We start from the raw sequence: 11,735 nt of genomic DNA on the forward strand, positions 1-11,735 counted from the left end.
AGCGATTCAGTTAATGTTCACGTTAAACATCAGATCGAAGAAAATGTGTGATCTCTGTGACTTTAACCGTGACATGGTTGTTGGTGGCAGAAAGGTTGGTTAGAGTTTTTCAGAAACTGATGACCCGTCGTGATTTTGACATACAGAAGTCTCTAGAGTTTACAGAGGATAGTATTTAAAAAAAAAAAAACAACAGCCGGTCAGTAGCAGTTGCTAAGAGATGTCAGGGAAGGATTAACAGGAACTGAAAGAAAGTCTACAGTAATTCCAATAATCACTCTGAACACATGCAGTGAGCAAAAAGCATATCAGAACACATAATAGTTTTGTGGATATCAGAACAATAATACGGTCAAATTTAAGAGAGGATGCTTTTACTGTTTTTAGCACTTTCACAGAGATGAATACACACATGATCACGTGATCAGCATGGCTTCCAGAGAGCATACTGCCCCCAGAATTTTACATACATTACCTGTTTACTTAGTTTACAAGTTTATATCCTATTTGCATGTAACTGTTTTTAATAGACATAGAAAGCTTTTCAAAGCTGATCTGGTTTGTGTGTATGTTTTAGTAAAGAGGCTTTATTTTCCTGATAAAGACATTTCCACTGAAGGTTTATTAGCGGACATGAACACTTACGATGATCCGTTATAAATCAACCTCTCTATTACAAACAGTATCGTCAGCGCCCTCTTGTGGTCTGTTTTTATTTCTTTCTTTTTTCTACTGATGTCTACAATTAACACAGAGAATACTGTTGTTTTTTTATTTATTTTAGAATAACTAACAATTGGGTCGTGTGTCTGTGAAGATTCTCAGTCATCCAGGTGAGGTTATCTGGAAGTTGAGTCAACTGGACTTCTTTTTCCATCCACTTTCACATTCGCTGATCTTTACCCCTAATACTTCAATCGCTCTCCCCTTACTCCCCCTCTCTGGGGTCATTCCATCTTAAACGACTCCCATACTCCTAACACCTCCTCCTCTTGTGACCTCCCCTTGTTCCCTTAACGAGGGAGAGGAGCAGCCTTGACCCTGGAGGATACAAATTCGTGAATCCTGCCAACTTCCCCCAGACTGAAGAAGCTGCTTGGGTGAGTAGCGAAACATTTTGATCTAACTAGGAAGACGTCTTGTTGACCTGACTCAACTTCCAGATAACAGTTAAGCCAATCAGAGGTGGACTTTAAAGGTAGTTTGAACAATTGTTGGAGCCCTAAACTCTACATAATGACTTCAATCTACATCTACATCTACATCTACTTCAATCTACATCAGCTGCAACCAGACAAAAAAGACTTTTAGACCACGAAACCTAACCTAAACTTAATAATCAAGAAGAATACAAAAGTGTGTGTTGGGGAAAACTTATCCTATTTCCTGACTGCAGTAGAGTGCAGGCTGTGAAGAAGAATGTAACTGATTGGATGTTGATCTTTCGGTTGCTCCCTACGTGTGTGAGGGGTCACCACAGTGGACCAACTGGTCTGCACAACAACTTGGCACAGATTTCATGCCGGATACCCTTCCTGACACAACCCTCCCATTTTTATTCAGGCTTGGGACTGGCACTGCATCCAGTGGCTGGGGATTGGGAACTCGCTGGGAATCAAACCCAGGCCTTCTGCATGGTAGGTGAGAAACCTACCACTGAGCCCAGCTCATGTCATTGGTTGGATGTACTGAACAAATATGCTCCTGGTGCTGAATGTGAATGAGAATGGACTTTTTCTTTAAGACCTGGGACATGTGGAACAGTACAGGATTGTGAATGATATGAATGAACTGGGACTGGGTAGGTCATGAAAGAAATGAACAAAAAAAGATCTGTCTCTCATACTGTTAATGCAGCACTTGGGAGAAAATGAATATCTGTGCACGAGGCATAATCTCGATTTAGAAAAACAGAGTGCGAGTGTGAATGAGACTACAGAAGGCACAGACTCAACAAAATTTTGGATTTAAAAACAGACTAGGGAAATTTCTTTTCTTTTCTGCCATAAAATGTATCACCCAGTGTCACAAACATTAAGTGCTTACAGTCAGGATTAAAAATTCAAGTGTAGATGTTTTATGGGTGTATCTACAATATAACCAAATTTGACAGAGGATGGATTTACTGTTTTTAGTATTTTCACAGAAATGCATACACACATGATCAGTGTATTGAACTAAGACAAGCTCTATATGTTCTCAGCAATGTGAATAAATGACAGATGGCTGTTTTATTTACATATTTATTTTTATTTACACCAGAGGTGGACAGTAAAGAAGTACATTTACTTGAGTACTGTACTTAAGTACACTTATTGAGTATCTGTACTTTACTTGAGTATTATTTTTTCTGGATACTTTTTAATTTAACTTCACTACATTTGAAAGACAAATATTCTACTTTTACTCCACTACATTTCTGTCAATGTCATTGAGTAGAAAGTAGTTACATTATTCATAGGATGATTTTTTTCACTCTTGTAGCGTCACGTGTTGTAAAGTTCAGTGGTTTTCCATAATTTTTTTAACTCAGTTGCTGACAAAATGGACAAATATATGCTTTGTATATTATACACCACCAACGCATTGGTAATGATGTTAGTTAACACACAAAAACATATGCTGTGTCCAAATTCTCATACTATGTGTCCTAAATAGTATTCAAAAATAGAATTAGTATGCCCCAAATCGTAGTATACTGAAAAGAGTATTCCAAAAATTCCTGGATGGTTTACTACTTCCGGTAGAAATTCAAAGTGCAGAACAGTGCACACTCTAATGGGTAATATTGCCCACAACGCATTGTACACAGGAGGGAGGAGCCTGGACAATGGTGTAAATGCATATTAAAACGGTGTAAATGCATTGTGGAAATATATATATATAACTCTTTGTTAAAGCAGTGTTGCTGTTGGGTGGTTGTACAGCTACAGTTGTGTAGCTGGGTTTTAAAGCAGGTTAGATTTTTTTTCTGACCAGTCTTCATTTACAGACCATTTGATTGAAATGTGCATGAGTGGATACACATAGATGTGTACAGGTACATCTCAAAATTTAGAATATAATGAAAAAGGTCAATATTTTTTGTTGCTCAGTTCAGAAAGTGAAACCCATATATTATATAGATTCATTACACATAGAGTGAAATATTTCAAGCCTTTATTTCTTGGAATTGTGATGATTATGGCTTTCAGATAAGGAAAACCAAAAATTCTGTGTCTCAGAGAATTAGAATATTGTGAAAAGGTTCAATACTGGAAAGTCATGGTGTCAAACCCTAATCAGCTAATTACCTCAAAACACCTGCAAAGGTTTCCTGAGCTTTTAAATGGTCTCTCAGTCTGGGTCAGTAGGCTACACAATCATGGGGAAGACTGCTGACTTGACAGTTGTCCAGAAGACAGTCAATGACACCCTCCACAAGGAGGGTAAGCCACAAAAGGTAATTGCTAAAGAAGCTGGTTGTTCACAGAGTGCTGTATCCAAGCATATTCATAGAAAGTTGAGTGGAAGGAAAAAGTGTGGTAGGAGAAGGTGCACCAGCAAAAGGGATAACCGCAGCCTTGAGATGACTGTCAGGCAAAATCCATTCAAGAATTTGGGGGAGCTTCAGACGAATCCTAGACATGGCCTACAAATGTCGCATTCCTCCTGTCAAGCCACTCCTGAACCAGAGACAATGTCAGAAGCATCTTACCTGGGCTGTGGAGAAAAAGAACTGGACTGTTGCTCAGTGGTCCAAAGTCCTCTTTTCAGATGAAAGTAAGTTTTGCATTTCATTTGGAAATCAAGGTCCCAGAGTCTGGAGTAAGAGTGGAGAGGCACAGAATCCATGTTGCTTGAAGTCCAGTGTGAAGTTTCCACAGTCAGTGATTTGGGCTGCCATGTCATCTGCTGGTGTTGGTCTACTGTGTTTTCTGAAGTCCACAGTCAACGCAGCCATCTACCAGGAAATCTTAGAGCACTTCATGCTTCCTTCTGCTGACAAGCTTTATGGAGATGCTGATTTCATTTTCCAGCAGGACTTGGCACCTGCCCACACTGCTAAAGGTACCATAAGCTGGTTCAATGACCATGGTGTTACTGTGCTTGATTGGCCAGCAAACTCGCCTGACCTGAACCCCATAGAGAATCTATGCCACGCCGCATTGATGCAAAAGGAGGCCCAACCAAGTATTGAGTGCATAGAAACGAAAATACTTTTCAGAAGTCTGACATTTCTCTTTGAAATATCCTTTTTTATTGATCTTATGTAATATTCTAATTTTCTGAGACACAGAATTTTGGGTTTTCCTTATCTGTAAGCCATAATCATCACAATTTCAAGAAATAAAGGCTTGAAATATTTCACTCTGTGATGAATCTATATAATATATGGGTTTCACTTTCTGAACTGAGTGATAAAAAATATTGACCTTTTTCATGATATTCTAATTTTTTGAGATGTACCTGTACTTTTATGTTTGGGGTGGTAGGAGTGTTAAATTAAAAATGATAAAATGATTATACCTGTCTTTTTTTTGTCAATTCAGTTGTTTAATTTCTATAGGTTTTGTAACATTCTAAAAGCTCTTAATTCCATAGATACTACAAACTGGTCAGTATATTCACTAGGTTGCTACAAAAGGTACTGTAAGTATTGCATACAACAATAATAAAACAATGCGCTGACATTTACTTTTGATACTTAAGTACTTTTAAAAACAAGTACTTTTACTTAAGTAAAAATCTGTCTTTACAACTTTTACTTGTAATGGAGTAATGTTTGACCAGTAGTATTTGTACTTTCACTCCAGTAAGGAAGTTGTGTACTTCGTCCACCTCTGATTTACACCGACTACTGGTGTAAATGATGTAACTTGCAGAAAGTTTCACTGAACGAATCAGTAAAAGAATCTAAAGGAATCGTTTTGGTGAAAGGACTCAAAATATGTGAATCGCCGGAATGAATCAAATCTAAAAACCTCTATTTGATTACTTCAGGATGCATTTGCTAGCATTTAAGGTGGAATGAAGAATTCTAATAATAGGCATGTAAAATCTAATGGGTCTAACAGTAAAAGCAGAAAACATAGATACAAGGCAGTGGGTGTAGGTGAAATAAACCTGTAAAGAGAGAAAAGAAGACCAAGCACCAGGAGAGAAAGGTAGGTAATGCAGTCGAGACAAAATAGCTGTAACAGCAAAATACATACACAATCTCAGTATCTTTAGCTGACTCTTTAAGACCCCTGTTTCTTTCTAGAAATGACGTGTCTGTGTGGTCAGTTCACTATTTTGATGCCACCATGCGTGATTGTGTTTTGAGGATAGTTTTTAGATTAATCAATTTAAACCTCCAAACACATTCAGACATTATTATGTATTTCCTAATGGAAAGGGAGGTGGTGAACTGCACACAAAAGTAATGTGGAAAACACTCATGATTTCAGTTAAGCTTGTATATACAACATTTTGCTCAAGACATGAATACACTGTTAAATATTAATCTTGTATATAAAGGAAATAAAGGAAGCAATACCTTATGTACCATTTTCTCTGTTCTGTAGAAAGTAATGCACCACTAGGAGGTGCTTATGCATGTTATTACTTTCTCTTTTTTTTCCTGTGAAAGGATATTCAGTTCACCTTGTTGCTGTCTGTGTGTGGACTTGTATAAACGATTTCTGAAATCGAAAGTTAAGTTCCTGTTTTTTATTTATTTATTTATTATTTATTGCAGGATAAGACATTAGTCACTGAGTCTTTAAAGGAAAGATGAACACCAGCGACAGTGTTACAGTCTTATTCCTTTGTTTCCTGACTCTGTTTTCCTTAATGGGTAGGTCAAGATTTTCTGTGTTTGAGTAATCATTGTAATGTTTTTTAATGTTCTCATATCATACTAGTCTTTGTGATCTAATTCATCTCGATTTCAGTTAAAGATGAATACAGAGATTTTAAGTAGTTACACTGGCTCTTACAGAATATTATGTAAACTGAATTTTTTTCATGTTTTTTTTTTTTACCATGAGGTTGTGATTAGGATTGTTAATATTATTATTATTATTATTATTATTATTATTATTATTTCAGAATTTACAAATGGTGTCTTTAAAGAATTCATCAGAATTTCATATCTGTGTTTGGCAGAAATATCAAACATACATTTCATTATAAGTTAAATGTCTGTTCAATTTTTTATTCACAGACTGTAGCGCATGTTGGAGAAATATATTAGAAGGGGACAGTCTCACTTTGAAACTGACTGACAGGCCGCTTAAGGAGAATGATCAATTCATTATTAAAAAAGACGATAAATTGTTAGTCCGCAAACGGAATATCAACCAAGATAAACGATGGAAGATGGTAAATACAAGCCTGGAGCTCCAGCATGTGAAACTGAGTGATTTTGGAAACTACACTGTTGATGTTTTTGATGAGGACGGCAAGAACTTAATATCATACACAGAAACTGTCTGTGTTTATGGTAAGACATTTGGAATTGGAAATATATTTTCTTCCTGAAATTCTTTCTTGCTTTTAATGAGTAAGAGGAAAATTTACACTTCCATTCATAACAAATGTAGATATCTTACATCATGCAATAGTATTTAATAGTTCCTATTAAAAATACGTAAATATGATTTCAAATACAGAATACTGTCACTAATATACTCATGATACCTTCCTTATTGATCAGTGAAAGTTCCAAAGCCAAGAATGAATGTTACATGTCAGGATGAGAAGGTTTACATCACATGTGAGGTTGAGGATAGTAAAGATATATCTTTCAGCTGGCAGCAAAATAAGAAAGATATCCAGAAGAAAGGAAAAGTCTTAACAGTTGTTAAGGCAGACAACTCAAAGTATGCATGTACTGCTCAGAATCCAGTTGATAACCATGCAAGTGATGAAGTGGAAGCAGCATGTAAGTATTTTTCATACACTTTATTGAAACTTAAATATTTTCTAAATCTTGATTTGTTTATACTATGATATACAATCTGATTGATGCTCAGGTAACAAGGCCAGGCTCTTTGCTTTTGACCTTTGGATTATGGTGTGCATCGTAGCTAGGGGAGGAGCTTGCCTGCTGTTCCTGTAAATGCAAAGAGAAACATCAGTGTGGTAAGTTCACTCTTAGATTTTGTGAAATGATCAGTGGTTTTTATTTTTTCAAAAATGTTCTCTTTGAGTCATGCAAGCCTTAAAATATGAAATCAGATTTACTGTATCTTTAGAAATAGTTTTCACAAAACAGCTGTATTATAAGTAAAACTGTCATGTGTGTCTTTTCTCAGCATCCTCACCCATGTACACAAAGTTCTACATTGTCATGACATTCCTGTCAGTGATAGTCTCAGATTTTTTTTTTTAAGGGAATTATGCGTGTCTTGTTATTTAGATATATATTTACTTTCCAGTTAAATAGAAAAACCTAAACCCCTGTTCATTTTTAGTGGTAGGGGGAGTGGTAGCTCAGTGCTTAAGATGTTAAACAACTGCTAAGAAGGTTGTGAGCTTAAGTCCCAGGACCACCAGGTTGCCATTACTGGTCCCTTGAGCAAGGCCCATAACCCTCAGCTGCTTAGGTCTTGTTGCTTTGAATGTAAGTCAAACAATTAGAATGCAGTGCCATCAAATAATAAGATGTCAGACAGCTGATTAATTATCAGAAGATAACGTTGCAGAGCGCACTGCTTCAAATTATGCAATTCAAGAACATTTAATTAATGTTTACATCAATCATGAGAATGTGATCTCAGGAACTTTGTGACATGGTCATTGGTGCAGATCATCATGCATGCATGAGTTTACACAGAATAGATAGATAGATAGATAGATAGATAGATAGATAGATAGATAGATAGATAGATAGATAGATAGATAGATAGATAGATAGATAGATAGACAGATAGACAGATAGTCAGACAAAAAGGTATTTTTTGAAAACAGCTTGTTGATGGATCAAGAAAACCTTGCCCCTTTCTTTCAGTCATAGCTTTCTGATCTTCTGTCTTCCTTAAAGTTCTAACCTTAACCACAAGGAAACTGGCTTATGCTGATTTATAAGAATGGTCAAGGGTCCCTTTGCTGTACTATTAAGGTTTATAATGAGCTCTCAAGAGTTTTTCAGGTGCCTGTCACCAGCAGTGTTAGCTAACTAGACGCTAACAAATGTTCTTGTGAAAAAATTAAAATAAGTCCGATTTCATATGTGACAAATATTGAATGTGGTCAGTAAAGCCATTCTACCATAATGATAGCACATGATGATTTAATATAATAAGTTTATTGGGTAATTTATCAATGAAATTACTGAAATAAAATAAGCCTGTGGTCAGACCTAAAAATATAGAGCAGCCATTTAAGCAGGCCTTGGTTAACAATCACATATATATATATATATATATATATATATATATATATATATATATATATATATATATATATATACATGGGACTGTCTTAATAATATAGCCTTTTCTGTGCTTTTCTGATAATAAATGCTGTGTCATTTCCTAGTACCAAAGCGCTATCCTCATCAGTGTTGCTGTGGATCCATAGGATTATGGGAAGATACATGAGGCAGGAACATTCCCTGATTTGGACTCCAGTTTGTCACATGCACACACACATTCACACCTCTGGTTAATTTATCACAACCAATCTACCTGTTATATGTGTTTACTACATAGAATAACATCAATATCCAGCAGCTGCTTACCATTAATCTTTTTAAAAAACAGATGCTTCTAATGTTTGAGATATTTAACAGTATTTTTCATGTTTTCCTAATAAGCTTGTGTATTCTGATCATTTGATTTCTGTGTTTTACTTCAGAGAGCCAGTATATTTCTAGCTTTCTGTAACTGCATCCATGCAAATGTAATGTCATTACATCCATTTACAAGTGCATCAATTCAAGTCTGTTTTGGTCTGACGAATACTGCAGGATCTGTGCTGAAGCTATTTGTGAAAATTGTCTTAAAATGTCTTTTAAAAAAAACTCAAAATTAATGCAGCCAATTACATTTATCCATGCAAAAATATTAGTGTTGTTTTCGGAAGAATTAGAGTTATTAGATTTGTGTTTAGAAGTGGCTACAAAGGTGTGAGAAACGTCCAGTCAGTGTTGCCAGTTCTGTTGTTTTCTTGTCAAAGTGGTTCAAATGCAGCTGTGCTTCAAAATGTTTGTGTCACAGATAGTGTTTTTACGGGCTACTTTCAAAAATAATCATGGCTGTCCTAAAGAAAAATGAGCAGAAAAGCAACAATTATTATTTAAGTCATACAAGCTTACACTGATGTGGGTGTTATAGACCTATCAATGTAAAAACAGACACACATTAGTATAGGCTACAGCTGACTGAATGAAGGAGAGGAGAGAAACTAAATGTCAGGTAACATTTTGATTCACATTTCTAACTGTACAACTTTGTATCTTATATGTTGTATTTTTACTTATACTTTTATATTCTTATTGTGCTATATATATATAGTTTGTATGTTAAATAAAGTTAATATAAAGTTTGGTTTATTCAACCTAGCTTCCAAACACAAAATTATTTTTATCAGTACAGATCACTAATCATGACTGACATGTAAAAGCTCAAGCAACACAGCATACACTCATCTCAGTGCAGTATATACAACAAAATATCCACTTCATTCAGAACAATGCTCATTTATGCAATTATCCAAGCAGACAACAGTGTGACTTATCTCAATGACTGTGTCCGAGGCATGGCTGTTGGTGCCAGATGGCCCGTGTGGGTTTGACCATGTTTAAAAAGTAAAAGTTTCTAAATTCAGAAACTCTTATTTTCGTCTCCAGTCAAGTTTTAATTAAAATGTGTCACATACACAATCATTCACAGTATGAGATGCAGTGAAATGCGTTTTTTTCCTTATTAGTCAGAAGTCAGATTTAAAAAATAATTTTAAAAAATGGAATTAACAGTAGACAAAGAAATAAATAGAAATAAAACTAAGATACAAAAAAAAAATAGATAGAATATGTATAAAAATACAGGGGAGATTTACAGTGGGATTTGCAGTAAAAATAAATAGCCAAAATATAGAGAAGTAGCAGCTGAATACTTACTGTGTTGTTATATTTGGAATGAGTATAAAGTGCAAATGTGTAATGTAGTGCAGTTCAGACTGAAATGTGCGAAAAGCCCATCTGAAGTAGTGGGTGTTATGGCATAAATCCATAAAAAGTCCAAGCTCTAGGTGTTGTCCTGGCTGAGGGCCAGTTGGCCTGTGGGAAGAAATTCCTTCTCATTCTCTCTGTATTTGCCTTCAGAGATTGGAAGCCCTTCTCTTTCCTGTTGGAGGTCTTTCTTGGTGACAGGACCATGATCCTGCTTGATCAGAGTGGTTTCTTTAAACAGACCTTCAAATTAATATAACTAAAATATGTCTATTTCAGTTAATAGTTTAGTGCATATGTATAGTTAAATGTAGGTACTTCCACTCAAGTAGAAATCTAAAAGATTACTACTGTTACTTGAGTTATGTACATGTTACAAAAGGAAGCTCTACTGATAACCTCAGTGTTTTAATCTGTATTTTAATCTGTGAGATGCCAGCACTGATCTACAAGTCTGTGGTGTGTGGGTGTGTGTGTGTGAGAGAGAGAGAGAGAGAGATGTTTTTGAAAACAGATCAGAGGCATAAGAGACCCTAAACCAGACCTTTATAACTAAACACCTTGTGTGGTTCTCATAATATTTTGTTCATCCTCCTGTGCTCAGTTTTTCAAAAATCTGTATAATGTAAGCACTTTAACATACGATTTCTATTTAATAATCTATGCTTCAAATCTATGATCAAGATTGGTAGACTGCCATAAAACTGGTGGGTGTTTACAAGGAAATTTAGCAGGCAAATGCAACAAATGTATAAGAGTATAAACACGTAGATGAGCACAAGGTAAGTAAAGTAGGGTGGGTAAAGCAGTCAGGAGAGAATAAGTAAAACAGCAAAATACAGACGCTATGTTTCAGTATCTTTAGTTGGTAGGTTCTTGAACTAATATTAAAAAAAAAAACATTTAGACCCCTGTTTCATTGTAGGAATAAAGTGCCTGGGTTGTCAGTTCATCAATTTCGCACTCTATTGTGTTTTAAGCACGGATAATTGATTAATTTCACACCTCTAACATATTTAAGCTACCTTTTCAGCTAGCATGACGTATTTACTAATGGAGTTGATGAACAGCACACACAAGTGATGCATTCAGACACAGAAGTATTTCCATAGTCTCCTCATAATCTACTCTTACCCAAAGCCAAGCTCACCTAAAGGTGGAGACATTTTGCCATGTTAAGTGTTACGACCCAGTCTAGGGTTGGGACGCACAACACAGTGATATATACAGCACAGTGATACAGTATATACAGCACAGTGAACTAGGGAAGACTTCAGGGTAGACCAAGGCCAAAATAACAAACAGAAACTAGCTAACCTACACAAAAGGATATCAAACAAGATGAACGATGGATCATGAAAAATACAAGCCTGGAGCTCCAGCAAGTGAAACTGAGCGATTCTGGAAACTACACTGTTGATGTTTTTGATGGGAAAGGTGTGAACTTAAAATCATACGCAGAAACCGTCTGTGTTTATGGTAAGACATTTGAAATAAGAAATTCTTTTTTTTTACTGAAACTCTTTCTTGCTTGTTAATGGATATGAGGAACATTTACAATTCCATTCATAACACATGTAGATATCTTACACCA

The 11,735-nt window shown here is 35.7% G+C and overlaps 1 protein-coding gene across 1 annotated transcript; it reads left to right on the top strand.

The window, feature by feature from the left end:
* Positions 1–4,994: 4,994 nt before the first annotated feature.
* LOC131363930 (T-cell surface antigen CD2-like) lies at positions 4,995–9,521 on the top strand. Its single transcript, XM_058406929.1, has 6 exons — positions 4,995–5,147; positions 5,723–5,821; positions 6,191–6,469; positions 6,683–6,910; positions 7,002–7,110; positions 8,509–9,521. The coding sequence occupies exons 2-5, from the start codon at positions 5,758–5,760 to the stop codon at positions 7,085–7,087; spliced, it is 657 nt and encodes a 218-aa protein (XP_058262912.1). The 5' UTR covers positions 4,995–5,147; positions 5,723–5,757; the 3' UTR covers positions 7,088–7,110; positions 8,509–9,521.
* Positions 9,522–11,735: the final 2,214 nt, after the last annotated feature.

The sequence above is a fragment of the Hemibagrus wyckioides genome, linkage group LG13 (assembly GCF_019097595.1).
Source record: "Hemibagrus wyckioides isolate EC202008001 linkage group LG13, SWU_Hwy_1.0, whole genome shotgun sequence".
Lineage (NCBI taxonomy): Eukaryota > Metazoa > Chordata > Actinopteri > Siluriformes > Bagridae > Hemibagrus > Hemibagrus wyckioides.

What these genes read in the sequence shown, in the direction of transcription:
- LOC131363930 (XM_058406929.1), top strand. Translation starts at nt 5,758, where the DNA reads ATGAACACCAGCGACAGTGTTACAGTCTTATTCCTTTGTTTCCTGACT. An exon ending in GACTCTGTTTTCCTTAATGG is followed by an intron (nt 5,822 to 6,190) that starts GTAGGTCAAGAT and finishes TTTTATTCACAG; the next exon opens with ACTGTAGCGCATGTTGGAGA. An exon ending in TGATGAAGTGGAAGCAGCAT is followed by an intron (nt 6,911 to 7,001) that starts GTAAGTATTTTT and finishes ATTGATGCTCAG; the next exon opens with GTAACAAGGCCAGGCTCTTT.